Source organism: Oreochromis aureus, linkage group 1 (genome assembly GCF_013358895.1).
Source record: "Oreochromis aureus strain Israel breed Guangdong linkage group 1, ZZ_aureus, whole genome shotgun sequence".
Classification (NCBI taxonomy): Eukaryota; Metazoa; Chordata; class Actinopteri; order Cichliformes; family Cichlidae; genus Oreochromis; species Oreochromis aureus.
Genome location: NC_052942.1, coordinates 30,114,094 through 30,129,061, shown reverse-complemented (window position 1 = coordinate 30,129,061; position 14,968 = coordinate 30,114,094). Strand labels below are relative to the sequence as shown.

General features: G+C 37.9%; 1 protein-coding gene across 2 annotated transcripts; it reads right to left on the bottom strand.

Moving 5' to 3' along the window:
• Nucleotides 1-2,880: 2,880 nt before the first annotated feature.
• Nucleotides 2,881-13,262, bottom strand: wdr93 (WD repeat domain 93). 2 transcript variants are annotated; one of them, XM_031732818.2, is made up of 16 exons: nucleotides 13,199-13,262; nucleotides 12,204-12,287; nucleotides 11,212-11,413; nucleotides 10,529-10,593; nucleotides 10,324-10,402; nucleotides 10,156-10,229; nucleotides 9,222-9,291; nucleotides 8,892-9,048; nucleotides 6,803-6,867; nucleotides 6,442-6,528; nucleotides 6,172-6,303; nucleotides 4,580-4,787; nucleotides 4,439-4,499; nucleotides 3,962-4,118; nucleotides 3,683-3,869; nucleotides 2,881-3,580 (listed from the first exon to the last, which is right to left on the bottom strand). In XM_031732818.2, exons 2-16 carry the CDS (start codon nucleotides 12,273-12,275, stop codon nucleotides 3,505-3,507), a joined length of 1,692 nt encoding a protein of 563 aa, XP_031588678.1. In that variant the 5' UTR covers nucleotides 12,276-12,287; nucleotides 13,199-13,262; the 3' UTR covers nucleotides 2,881-3,504. The 2 variants fall into 2 exon arrangements, with proteins under 2 accessions (XP_031588678.1, XP_031588680.1); XM_031732820.2 differs by having other exon boundaries at nucleotides 11,257-11,413.
• Between the last annotated feature and the right edge of the window lie 1,706 nt (nucleotides 13,263-14,968).

The window sequence follows — 14,968 nt, the reverse complement described above, 5'->3', positions numbered from 1 at the left end:
GGTCCAGAGTTTGTGCCAGTGCACTGCCAAGTATTAGCCAAAGTATCATGATATCATAATACTTTGTATTTCTTAAGATTTTTTTTGATATAAGTTACAACTATTATGCTACCTGGTGTTTTTAAACACAAAATAGAACTCTGAAAAATGCATTTAAAAAACTAACAACTTTATATATTTCACAAAAACTGTCTTTCTACCAGTCTTTAAACACATCATCTACAAATCTCATTTCAACAATAATATTTTTGCATTTGCACAACCAGCAGGAGGCCTGAGAACTGTTAACGTCACAGAAATAAAGGACTGTTTATATGTTCTGTAAATTACAATTTGTGACCATCTGAAATGAAATGTATTCAGCTGGTGGAGTGACTTTTGCTGCTGGAAATGTCCTAAGTAAAATAATTTGTATTGGACAGCAGTTATATGGGATTTGTGTGCAGATGTCATGCATGTCTGTCTCTGTTCCCAGAGGGGACAGCTGCCTATAATCAGCGATGAATCATAACCTCAGATGGAAAGGGCCATTTGTACCCTGGAAATGTGACAAAATTAAAATCCTCTTTGGCTCTCAATAAAAGAGAGCTCAAGTTCGGAGCAAAGAAACTGAGAAGTGCAGGTTCGTGCAGCTGAAGATGACTATTGGACGCTTATTTGGGAGCGATTCTGAAAACGTTTCTTAAAAAGCAGCATCTATTATTTCTATGATACAAAAAATCTGCAGAAATTCATCTCTTACAAAATAGTAGCTACATCCCAGCATTTTATGAGGAATACATATGAACATGAAAGACTTTTGAGGTTGCATTTAATTTCAAACTGAGATAAGAAACTGATTCTTCTTTCTAAATGATGCCTGTATCATTCATCTGCTAGTGTGTGCCAACTGGATCAGGAAAATCTGAAATTGATTGTAACCTTAGTCAAAATATTGGAATTCGTTGTTGGCCTCATCTTGTGATTAATATCATCATATATTAAGCTGTCGGTTATTTTACTAATCAACCAATTAGTACATATTTATATGTAAAATATTAGCAAGAAGATTAGAAATCAATAACGTGTCAGAACAATAGTGCTAAAAATAAACAGACAATTTTCAAATTTGAAATTTGAAAAGGTTTTTGCGTGACTTTGAAAAAAAAGAGCAACACCTTGATGGAGGAAAATTACACATTGTAGGTTTTTACAAGAGACATATTACAAGCCATTTAATGCTGAGATATAAAATGCTCCTTAACCTCCCAGCTCTCTGTTACAAGACACACTCAGGTAATGGTGCTGTGAATTCAGACTGGTCCAGAGTGGTCATCCTGTGTTTTGCCTCCAACACAATCTAAACTTTTTTCTTTAGCATGTTCAAGAAGCCGAAGCCCCGCGAGTGAGAACAAATCCGAAGAAGACCATCTGTGCTACATGTGATAAAAGGGCAACTTTGGATAGATCTGATTCTCCTGAAAGTGCTCAGAGTTCATGAGTAAAAACAGAACTGTTATGAATCCTTTCTTTTTAAATTAATTTAACAACTTTCAATTCAGGTTTCATTTAGCTTTAAGGGCAGAAAATAAACCCACAAGGGAAAACTGTCACTGGCTGTTTTGTTTGTGTGTTAGCACTTTCAGTTTATCCTAAGGAAGAATGAAGGTAAAAGACATCAGTCAATCTGAGTGGGAAAAACTCAAATCAAAAATAACAGACCAAAAAAAATACAACCCTTTGAAGTCTTTGCTTCATAGCAGGCGCCTTATTTCGTGTCAGAAGAAACAAACAGATTCTTTTCTTGGTGCACATCTAATACTGACATGAAAACCTGCCAAGCTCTCTGAATGGAACACCTGTGCTATTGTTGCCTTCTGAGTCATGACATGAAGGCTTCTGGTCTCAAGTCTTTTTAAAGCCTCTTAGAAATTCAAATTAGAAATTCAAATGAGGCTTTCAGTCAGATATTAAAAACAGTATCAGTATCTTGTTCACTTTTACAGAGAGATGTGGCAGTGTGCTTTCATAAGATGAAAGAAAATGAAAGAGAATTACACAACTGTGTACAACCCTGTTTCAAAAAAACAGAATTGAATGAATGGGAAGTCTTTTAAAGACCCCCCCAGTTAAATGTTACCGTCCATGCTCTTTATCAGTTTGATGCCAGTAAGATGTTGAAAAAAAGTTTTGACAAGGCAACAACCGAGTGGAAAAGAACAGAAAAAAAACTGCTGGCAAATCTCACAATTCATTAGCTCAAATAGTAACATGACTGGGTACAACAATATTTTCCCAAAAGGCATGGTTTCTCATTGTACTCATTGCAAATAATTTTTTTTTTTTTTAATGAGTGAAAACCTGTCAAAAATATGGCTTTCATCATTTATGGTGAAGTATATAAACAGGACCCCACATTATAATTCAACGATTCAACTGTTCCCAATATCATCTCAGATCTCACCTGGCATCTAATTTGCTTTTACCTCAGTGCTCATTAAATTCAGACACCACCTGATCATGTTCCCCTCTAGAAAAATGTGTTTGTTTGCCAAAAACCATAGCTGAGTATAAACAATAAATACTCTTAAGATGCTACACTGTGTAATTATTTTAGTTAATTTTGTTGCATAACAAATTTTTATTATGCAACAATTTTGTTCTTCTGAAAACATGACTTATGACACATTCAAGGCCCCAAAAGGCAACAAAATGTCAACATGCTGCGACTGAGCTCAGCTCGAATACACTCATCCTTTAAATAAATGTCCCTCGAGCTCAGCAGACAGAAAAACAAGGACCATTTTTCTACAAGTCACATTTAATACCTGAAATCTGATCTTACTTGAAATAAAATAAAAACCTGAGATTCATGGTTTGAGTAGAATCACATTTGGATCTATGAGTTCTCCCAGGTAAAGTGTTGCTGTGAGAGGACCATGTTTCAGCAACTTTGTATCCAAAATCATGAACATTTACAGCAAATAACACAGGCATGAAACCTTATTTCCCTCTATGAACATCATGCTCATTTTGGAGACTACACATTAGTTGTTAGTCTCCAAAATGAGCATGATGTTCATAAACCTATCAGGAGAAAGTTTAATGAGGTCATAGACCAAAAGAACAAAGGTTCAGTTTCCTGCAGGTACTTATAAAAGCAACTAAAGGAGTCGCCCCCTGCTGGCAATTAGAAAAATGCAGGTTTAAAGGATTTCCCCCTTTGCTTTTCTTTTCAAATCTGGAAGCTACTCATCTTTTATATGCAGTCTTTGTGTGTGCCCATACAGCAGGAAACAGATTCTCAAAATTATATATGTTTTAATAAAACAATTTCAGTTTGCAATTCAAATGCATCAAAAATATTTAAAAAACAGAAAACAAAGACAACATCTTAAAACAATTCCAGCATTTATACTTGCTAAGTTTATCAGTTAAAAAAATAATTTTTAATAGGATCCTCCACTTTGTGTCTGGGTGAGTAGTGCTGTAGAGATGGTGGGAATCACTTTATTAGTACCTTTATCATTTCATTGAATTTTCCTGCAGCTGCTCCCATGTCTGTGTCAGAGTTTTGTTCCTTTCCTCCACAGACTGTGCTCTTCACATGAAAACACAGGAAAAACACGATGCTACTTTAACATATGCAAGTGTTTGGTGGAGTTCAAGAACAGTCTGCATACAGTACAGAGACAATGCCAACCTTTTCTGAAGGTAGAAACTGCAGGTTTCCTCTAAGGTGTCGTAGCTCAGTGTTTGCTGCTGTTGTGTGGACTCAGGATGTGAAACAACATGCTGCTTAAAGATGTCAGACTCTGCAAAACGGAAGACGAAAAGCTGGCTCTGGTTCCTTTCTTCAGATGTAGCACTGTAGCTGGTGTCCTGGTCACCTGGATGAGAAATAAAAAAACTTTATTTACAGTATTTGTTCTAACATTAATTTGAGAATATGCTGTTATCATAAAATGGTGTTTGGGTTTACCTCGTATGAACAGACTCTGCTGTTTGGAGTTCAGCGCATAAATTGGACTGTGGGGAGTCGTAATGAGATGAGTTGTGGGAGGAGTCAGGAAGCACACAGTGGTGTTGTTGATGACATCTTGGATGGACATTTTTCCACTCCTTTGCATTACAAGTGACTCACAGAGGCAGGAAAAAATGAGACAGTAAGATAAGAATTTAAAGTCATTAAAGGGAACCTATTGTGTTGATTTCCTAGTGCTTACTTCTATTTTTGAACCCTACTCCAGTAGCCCTGCGTGACTCGCAGTTCAAAATAACCCATTTATCTTATACTGGGTCCACTGAACCTTTACATCATAAAGGTCCAATGGTGCATTTAGTGCAGTCTCAAGCCTGAGCTTTTGTCTCACAGGGGTTATTTGCCCATATACTGACCTCATTATAAGTATTCTGGTAATCCATTTTATATTTTTATCAACAGCTTGAGTGTTCCTACCATTCCCTGCAGGAACTGCACTGATGCAGTGACAGTCGGGAGGTCCTTGCTGTCCTTTGGCCTGAACAGACACATAAAGTGATGTGTAAACATTTAATCTAATACAATACCACGCTTCCACGCAGGTAAAACTCAGACAACCTTTCAGAGAGCTGCTTTGTGTTGGGTTTTGTCCCTCGTCCAGTTGTGACGGTATGAATTGCTCCACTTTTACACAATATCAAAAGATGGACTTTTTCAGCAGTAAAAATCTGGAAGTCATCATCAGTCACAGGGCAGCAATCCACAAACTGTACCATGAATAAGGCGCGGTTTGCTTCTGGCATTAAAACGAGAGACAATGGAGCCCCTGGAAATAAAAACAAAGAAGAATAAACAGGCTAAAATGTGTTTAGAATAGAAATAAATAAAAAAGCTTTTAGACTTTTAGCCTCATAGATATTAAATCAGAGACTGTGTATTTTTCTGCTAACTGACTCATCCTCATTATCACTTTCAGTCATGTTTTTGTTGGAGAATAAATATATCTGTCAGCTTACTGAGAACGTGACTATTAGCTGAACTGTGTTGTCATATGCACAGCTGGATGTGTATTTAACTGTGGAAGCACTTAATAACAGTGTCATTATTATTAAGTGTCAGTAAGGGAGACAAAAGGATGTCTGCCTTTTCTGTCGATGTGTTTGCTGAGACACAGACATAATGAAAATGGATATCCTGTGAGGAAACCAATCATTGCTTCTCATCTGACTTCCAGAGAATCTGATTTTTTTGTATAAGAACTTTAGAACATTGAATGAAAAAAAAAGAAGAATATTGAATGAAGCCCTGCCAATTTTTACAGGCCCCTTTAAATACGCATGCGTGGGTAAAACTTTGGTGGCTTTTGATTTGTATTATGTTTTTAGCAGTTTAGAGCCCTCATATCTTACTAAAGTACAAGACGACTTTAAACTCATTCCCGAGTGTCATGAGCTAAAGCCAAAATCTTGTTTTTCTTCAGCATATTACTCATATTCTCATTCATATTACTTTAAACATCAATATCATGGGATATATCACAGTTTCAACAACGGCAGCAATTTAATATCGAAGAGGTAGAGAAACAGGAAAAAGCATTGGTACCCTGATAATTTACTGGAGAAATCTTCCAAAATTGCATTTGAGTAAATTTTCAGGGGTCATATCACCACTTGGAATAAGTTGCTTGTCAAAGGAACACATATGAAAAGTCTCCCTTTTATCTTCATTTTGATACAGGGCTCACCTTTAACATTAATTCCTTCTGGGGTCAAAGTAATTTCCTATTCTATTTGTTTTTTTAAATCCCTTGAAAACATAATGACTATGAAATGGAGAAACAAAACTGATGTTCATATGTTCTATTTAACATTTGTCAAAAATAATTAACAGTTTACGCAATGCAGAACTAAGTTTTTTTATTTATTACATCTGATGTTTCGAGCACACCTGCTCTTCATCGTACCTGACTTTACAGTTTGAGCCTTTGAAGGTGATCAACAATGACTGATTTTTACAACCTTAATGGGAAAAAGTAATGAATGCTCATATGGGCGATGTACAAAGTGTAAATATTTGCTTTCCCTTTTCCAGATTTTATTTTAACGGAAAACAAGGATGTCTGCAGAAAATATGTAAACTCCCAATCAGAGAAAGCTCGGGAGAATTTAGCCATGATGATATTTTAGAGTCCCCCCTTAGGATTTACTCACCGGATCGCCTGTCCCAGACACACACCAAGGCATCACTGAGCCCAAGAGCGATGTAACGGGTGCATTTACTAACAGCTGAGCAGAGGATTTCCTTTGCATTTGGCCACAACAAATCTGGCATGGGTTCCACATCTGCATCAAACAAAAGACCATTCCAAAACATTAAAATAATCTCACTGGTGTAAAGAAAAGTATGCTGCAACATCAACACTTCTTAAAGCTTTTGTTCTTAGTATCTAGATTTATCTCTAAATAAATAAAATATCCTACATGGGCTGCTCTTTGATGGTTTTTTTAGGAAATACTGAAGAAGATTACAGCTGCCACTCCACCACACAGCAACAGCGACAAGTAATCCTAAGAAAAGGTCAGACATTAAAAATGACATTAACAGGAGCATGGTCTGCATACTGACTTGATTATGTCTTTAATGGATCTGACTGTTGAATATCAATCATGCATAACGAATAAAATCCAAAGCAGGAGGATACCCTTGTGACTTTCAATCAATTCATCAATCGTACATATAAGGTCAGAAAGACAGAAGGATCATTACTGTGGAAATTTCCAAATGGGTTTGACATATTTAAATTACTGGAGAAAGCAGAAACACCCGGACTCTGTTACAAACCTGGCTGAAACTCTGCTTTGCTGTCACCAGGACCACAGGGCAGAAGAAAGTGCTGCGTGCAATGTCTGGAAAAGATTCAGTAACTAATATGTAACAAAAGAGAGATAATTGTTTGCAGACAGACAGATCATAAATGCTGGAGGACCCACAGGTGAGTTTTATTTACTCTATATGTATGTAGAACTAACTCATCTTATGTCTTTAATACTGGATTTGCTGATGATATAGTGACTGGTTCGATTAGTGGTTCTTTGCATATCTGAATGAGTCTGTTAGTGTCATTCTAGTTTTCTTCAGTTAACCACATGAGGTCTTAGAAGGCAACCACACAGGAAGTCAGGAGCACCAATGTGGCAACCAGAGACCACTAAAAGTCAACAACATTCGACGACTTCAAGCGACTACGAGCAAAATATCTGCTGGCGATGCAAAGTAGGGAGATTTTTTAATTTTGAGGTGAGTGAGCAGCATTACATTTACAAATATAAACAAAATGAGCATATAATCTTCTTCTGCTCTTGCTCTTGACGAAGGCGGTCGCACTTTTCTCCTCTCCTCCTCCTCCTCTCCCTTAGCTTCCCTGCTTAGCCTCTTGTGTCCTGTCTAGTCTCGTGTTTTTTGTATTACTTTTCCCTGGAACACTTTCTCACAGTCTGTTCTCTAAAACCTAAAAGAGAATTATGGATTTGATCAACTGGTCTCTGAATGCAATTGACACCCCTTTCTCAACGAGAAGTTTGGGCTGGGGTGAGCCTGAGTGCTGAAGATATCTACCTATTCGGAACCATCTCGGCAGATATCTACCTATTTGGAACCATGGTAACAGGGTTCTGGCTGATCGGAGCTGGCTTGGCCCTGACTTTCCGGAGAACTAAGGAAGCGGAACCGGCTGTTCAAACCCCCACAAGGCTGCCTGCTGGGATTGAAACGATGGGAAGAGGCGCGAGTTTCTCAAAATGGGCTCATTGAGTGCAGCACGGATAAGATCTTAGAAAGGCTTACGGCTGCCGTGAATACTCAGAATAAGATCTCTGAGTGCAGACTGGATTACATCTCGGAAGGGCTCGCTCGGCATAACATCTCTGAGCGTAAATTGGATGACATCTCGGGGAGGCACACTGTCGTGAGTTCTCAGAATCGGCTCTTTGGGCACAAGAATGACAACATCACAGAGCGCAAGTATGGCGAAGCTCGCGGCTCTCCAACGGGAGATTGAGAGACCAGTGTTGGACTGTAGAACTGCTTGGAAATTCATATGAGCTGTTCGCACTAAAGTAAAAAGCACCATCACTCATGCGGATACCCCTTTGGCGCCAGCTGCGGTTGCAAGACTGGAGCTGAACAACAACACCCTGATAACGACTGTGTTTTGACTGTTCTTCCCTTTCTATGCAAGGCCACCTGGGTTGGCTGGAAGACTGTTTACTTAGCCTGGCAGGGCGAAGGACACTGTCTCAGCTGAACTCTGGACACACACACACACACGCACAGAGACATATATACACATGCAGACATACACTCATCCCCCCTCCCCCCTCCAAACGCCTTTGACGCTTATTCCCTTCCGATGCTGACGGTGGATCATGGAGACCAGCACATAGGCTGCAGGCCCGGATGTACTGTCTACATTGGCTGTCTCTCACCCTTTACCCACCCCTGTTGCTTGTCATGTGTTTTTTGGTGTATTAAGAGTTTTTTTTTTTTCTTCATGTGCTATGTGCAGAGGTGTTTTTTTTTTTTTCTGTTCTCAAACTGATCTCCCTGTTGGAGCTCAGTCTGGGAGGAGTTATTTTTTTTCTCCTTATCTTTCCTCATGTGGTGCATTTTCCATTGTTATACCTCTCTGACCTGTCTTCCCCATGTGATGTTTTTGTGTAATGTATGTATGGTCGCAGGGTAAGATGGCGCCGCCATTGTGTGCAATAGGTCGGCAGCCTTATGAAATTTCCCCTTGTGGGACTAATAAAGGTGTATCAAAATCAAATCAAATGTAATACAGACAGACAGACTGACCAAAACAAAACAGAGCAACCAAAGAAAGCAGCTTAGCTTTGAAATGCTGATTGTATTGGCACGAACTTTATCACACCTTGGGCTTTCATTCATTTCCTTTGTTTTTCCTTCATCTGTACTGAAGGGCGGCTTCTCCCATCGAAGGCTGCTGCTCCTGATTATGTCCAGAGCCAAACAGTGCATCAGAAAGTCTGTTGGCTGCGAGGCCTCAGGTGGACCATTGATTGCCTTCTCTGCCAAGAAGCAGAAATATGAAGGTCAGTTGCTTGGCTGCATTTTTATTTCAATCATGAAAACAAGAGATACAATACATAAAAACTGATAGACCCACATACATGTCTGCATGTTTGGTTAAATTATAGCACAGTGTAAATGTAATGCTTCTGCTCTAACAGAAAAGTTATACCTGTTGGGATTTTTGGTGGCCTGATTTGAATCATTACTGTAACTGGTGACCATTCAGATGAGTTTGGGTTCTGAGGATTAAAAAAAAAAAAATCTGTTTATTTAATGTATGATTCAGTCACATACAATATGTAGTCCCGATCAAAAGTTTAAGACCACTTGAAAGATGGCAAAAAATCATATTTTGCATGGTTGGATCTTAACAAGGTTCCAAGTAGAGCTTCAACATGCAACAAGAAGAAATGAGAGTGAGACAAAACATTTTTGAGCATGCAACGCTTAAACTGAAACAGGCTGTTTTACAGCTGATCAAAAGTTTAGGACCACATGCCTTTAAAAGGCCAAATCTGTGAAAAAAATGTGGATTCATTTTCACCCATTCCATACATTTGAAAATCCTAGGTAACTTCCTTTTTGCAGCCTTCTGCATTCAGAAGGTTTTCAGAAAACCTGACCTCTGACCCTCACATTTAGGTCAAGGTCACTGAGATTCAAACTGAGATTTTTAATACATACACTTATGATATTAATTTGACAGTCCTTGGTGTCATCTTTCTTGAATTGTCATGTTCACAAAATTTTCAGAAAATTTGACTTCTGACCTTGGCCTTGAACTTGTCTAAGATTTTTAGTAGATACGCCTAAGGTATTAAATATAAAAATCCTATCTGGGTGTTAATGCTGCTTGCCCGGCTGGATGATGACAATACCCCAAGCATTTCAGGTTTAAGGGTAAAATCTAGAAAAAAACCCAAAAAGATGGGAAAACCTGAAAAAAATGATGGTAACAAGTGTAATATGGAGACAAATGGCATAAAGAACAAAGAGAGACTGGGATGTAACCAGGACTTCAAAATCTTTGGTCTTAGCACTCCTTCTCAGAGTTCAGTACCCAAAAACATATTCTTATTTCAATTTAAACAGTGACTCTTTACCTGTGCCATCTCCAACTCTTTCAGCCATGCTGCCGAAGGGAACTGGTAGATCTCAAGCCAAACAGCTCTGCCGCCTGATAGGAGACGTGAAATGAATGAAATTTTGCATTTGATTGCAAACTCTAACTAAATCCCATCATAAAAACTAAAATAGAAGTTCATACTTACAACTGAGTGATGCAGCTCCATAATTTCCCCCTTCAAAGAGTTCAAATGACAAACAAATGCTCCTTTTGTTGATATCTTCCTGTTATTCAAATAACTGATTTGTTTTCTTTTGTTGTTTAAATAATTAAAAACAGAAAAATTCAAAGTGAAAACCACACCCTGCCCCAGTTATACGAGTCATTTAGTAAAATGTGACAATACACACCATAATGTTAATAACGCAGAGGAGGTGTATTGAGTCCAAGTGATGACCAAAGACTCTCGCAACACCTGTAGATGATAGCAATGATGTCAGTATGACGAATAACATTTAATAATATAGACCCTGTTTACACACTTCAAAAAGCATCACTGTCTAAGGCAGTGGTTCACAAAATGTAACATTAAAATGGAGCATCAAATGCACAAAAAGGCATGAATTAAATTACATTCACTACATTAATTACATCAGATGCCCTGATTAACATACCAGTGGCTCAGACTGACTGCAAGAATAATATTTTTTATGACTTAAAAATGAACAGTTTCTTAGGTGGAGTTAAGTTATGCTAAGATTGTGCTAAGTAACTCAACAAGGCTCTTGGAAACCAAACATCCCTTCTTAGGGAAAATTTGCCTACTGCACAGATTCTTAACCAGAGGCAGCAGCAAAGTCTGATTGTGTGTGAAAGCGGCCAATAAAAAGAATAGTGACAGGAGCCTATCCTATCTGTCATAGGGTGAGAGGACGGGGTGCATCTTGGACAGCTTGCCAGGCCATTGCACGGCCAAATGTCAGTGTGCTTTTGCTAATATATAAAATTCCAGCTGTCTGATATATTTTTATGACAGATAATTGTAATAAACAGCAGAAGCAACCCAAAGAAAGCCTGGTGGACCATAACTCACCCATATCATCAACAGTGCCAAGCAGATACATGGTCTTAGACATACTTGTCATCTGGATAGATGTAATTTCCAGCCTGTCCCGTAGCCACCCTGCAACACGATTCAGAGATGACGCACGCCACACAGTCAAGCCCCCGGAGTGGCCCAGACAGAGGTACCTGCCGTCGTCTGAGCAAGCAAGGCAGTTGGTGTTTTCTGGGAGCTGACAGATGAGGGGAAAAAAAGTCTTTCTAGAAGCAAGTCTCACCACTAAACACCTTATATGGGCTGCTATTTTGAAACAATAATTAAAATAACTTCATGAATTTCATTAATCACAAGTATGTGAAATTGCACGTATAGAATCACCAGTGAAATGAAATCTCATAACAAATGCTCAAAAATACTTGCTCACACCTGTAAGTTGTATTTCTACAATCTTCCCACAGGTTTCAATTCATAATTCTTCAAGTAACATATTTCTAGCTTAGAATGAGTATGAAAACATCTACATTTTGTTTAACGAAACTGTTATTTTTATTTGACAACCTTTGTTTTCTTCATTGTAAAAAATGGAATAGCCTCATTTGCTGGTTCAGAGTTGACTGGACATATTTCATACTGGTCTACACAAAAATCAAGTCCTTACTTTGGCCAAGTGCCAACAGATGCCATGATGCTACATGGATATAAAAATGTGTGAAAACATCAGATTATAAGCTTTAAAAATGTCTTATTTGACAGTTTTCACAAAGTAAATCATTTTCTATTATTAGTTTGTTAAATACATATTTCTTTGGTTCAGAAATCAAATGCATGGTGTCCAAATGAATGGACATGTTTGTAACTCCATGAAAAATGGGTTCATGAACCAAATTTCAATTGCACTTTTGGGTTGTTTTTCTTTTCGTGCTTAAAGAGGAATAAAAATCTAAGGAAAAAAATTGTGACCGAGGCCCTCATAATTAATGCATGAGACAGTTAAGCTCAAAACTGTATATGTCAAGATGTACCTGCATCACACCACTAAGTTCCAAAGTAGGCGTCTCATCCCTGGATGTCTTTGCTTTATGGGCTGATTCCATTTCTTATGTTTTCTTTGTGCATACATGGACATCAAATGAAAAAAACAAAAACAAGTTTTTTCAGCATACAAAGAATTTTGGCATTACCCCAAAGAAAGATCACTGTAATCAAAACAAATTTGTAACCATTTTTGACAAATAAAATATAACTACAGTTATCAAATGACCAGAAATAAAACTGTGTAGTGGACCACTAGTGGGCTCCACTCACACCCAGTGTACGGGAAGTGGTTGCTGCTTGTGGGGCACAAAGTGTTCAGTTGTGTTGTGATGAAGAATAAACCTGGAGAGAGAATCGAGAGCTCTCATGTCGGCTTTGTTTACCTCCACAACAGAAAGAAAAAAAATTAGAAAGAAATAGATGTCTGTGAAATAAGACAACACAGACTCACTGCTTTAACTATATGTAGATTTTGCTCATCTGCCCCTTTATTAGCCAGAAAAATCCCTGATGTTAATTGAGTATAAAGTATTCCAATAACATGTAGACTATGGTCGTTACTATGCAGGAAGTGAAACAGCCTTAAATGTCACATTGGTAAAAGCTGATACTATTTATATGCTGCTGAAAGTATTTATTGGAAATATAAAACAACAAAATGAATCAGATTAGCTCTTTTCGTAACACTTGATGTCATTCACTAAATACTTTAGAGCATAGAGTTTACAACTTTACACACAGACTGACTTATAAGGCCTAGATGTGGCTGAAAAAGAGTTCAGTGAGGTCACTGGTTAGCCTGGAGGCTAACAAACAGCTGAGACCACAGATTAAAAAAAATCGTAATATAAAGCTGTTTGACTCAGGACAAAAAAGGAGCAGCTTATAAAATAACTATTAAATCACAAACAAAAGTATTTTAGTGTTAGTGTCATTTTAGACCAGTGTGGAAAAGCTCTGAAAATGGATGTGTTGGTCTTACCTTAGCTTTGTGAACTCTGAACGGGCTTGATGTTTCACGGTCGCTATGACAACCGTCTGGCTCCACCCCGACCGCGGTTTAAAGCTGCTCTTTGTCAGGAGGAGTAAGCTATACACCGGCGTGGATGCTACAGGACGTTCACGGTGTGATCTGCAGCCCTGCGATCTAATCTATGTCTGAAGAAAGTGTATGTTCTATTCTTGTGATAAATGACTGATAAAATATTATTCTAATGTGCACTTTCTGTAACGCAGAAAGTATATTTTAATATTTTGGTAGCACTTTTTGCTTAATAATTTCACAGTATTAAGCATTATTAAAGTATTAGTAAGGTATTATCGAGTACTTAATTTAATTTTGATTAATTTGATTAATTAATTTTTTGATGTTATTCCATGTGGTTTAAGGGTTTCTGTTTCTCAAAATCATACTTTACTTTTTTATACGTTTTATTTATACGTTTCCCCTCTCCTGTTAGACGAGTGGACCAATCTTTGCCTACTGCAAGTGCCAACATCTGTATGATGTATAAAAAGATTTTACACACATTAAAGACACATTTGTTTTGCACTAAGCAGCAACCTCTGGAGCTTAAAAATTTAAACCATTTTAATGCCAAAGAGTGCAGTTTCTCTAGTGGTCACTCCCAATTTTATTTATATAACACAAAATCACAACAGCAGTCATCAACAGTATTTCTTTTGTCCTGTCATTTTAATACAACTCTACAAAGCATGTCAGCCTTGCACCTACTCAACCCGCTGAACCCAGCAGACATGAATAAGCAGCCAAAACTGAACTGGTCTGTACAGTTGAGAAAAATGCCCTGTGACAAAGCTCACATGTCAGGTACACACAGGTGAGTAAATTCATTATGACACTATTAAAATCATGCCACTTCTGCAATTATGAGGACTCTTAAGAAATGGCAGTCAAGGCATACAATAAAGCTTTTTGTGCACCGTTGAGCAGAATCTATCCAAAAATGGAAAATATTTTACCCAGCCCAAAAGCAAAATTTGCACAGCAGACAACATATTCAAGTAGCCTTTTGAAGAAAAATTAAGACTGTGAAAATTTTGCTTAATGATAACGTTGAACTGTTTGGTGGCAGCTCATAATAAGCTGAAGCTTTATACTCCACATGTGACTTGGCACTCAGAAGTTTAGACGATACATTTCATCACAAGCGGCACTATTGTCCAAAGTGTTCAAAATGTTTGTGAGGACATTCAGTAGGGCCAGGTCGGTAAGTCTCTTTCATGTCCACAAGCATGTTTTACATTGCAAGTTGGAGAATGATACTCGGATGAGGTCAGCATGGGGACAATCTGATGGTCTTCTGTTGTTCTCCTTTTATAACATGGTAATTAACATTAAATAAACTAGTGTTTTGTGCCATTTGTGACAGCCTCCACCGCTTTCCAACTCTGTGAATGTTTTAAGATCTCATCCATCTGGATACCAGAGTTAGTCTGCATCTTTGCAGTAAGCAGCAGACGTGTGTATTTGGGCACTGCATCTGTACAGTTTACCAATATGGCTTGCTAACCACAGTTACTAGTGTTAGCTGATGACTTAACCTACATTCTCAAATATGGTAACTTCCAGCTAAACAAGCAAAAATGCAGTAATTATAATAAAATGAATGTGGCCTTCAAAAAGCATGCTATGACCATCTTTATTATACAGTTTACAATTACCCCTCCAAGTATACCAAAATGCAAAATTAATAGGACTGTTTCATGCATGTGAAGCATTATAATGATA

Coding starts and splice junctions, on each gene's coding strand:
- wdr93 (XM_031732818.2), bottom strand. CDS start 12,275: ATGGAATCAGCCCATAAAGCAAAGACATCCAGGGATGAGACGCCTACT. Junction 11,414..12,203: donor AACTTAGTGGTGTGATGCAG/GTACATCTTGAC, acceptor CTCATCTGTCAG/CTCCCAGAAAACACCAACTG. Junction 4,500..4,579: donor ACAAAGCAGCTCTCTGAAAG/GTTGTCTGAGTT, acceptor GTGTCTGTTCAG/GCCAAAGGACAGCAAGGACC.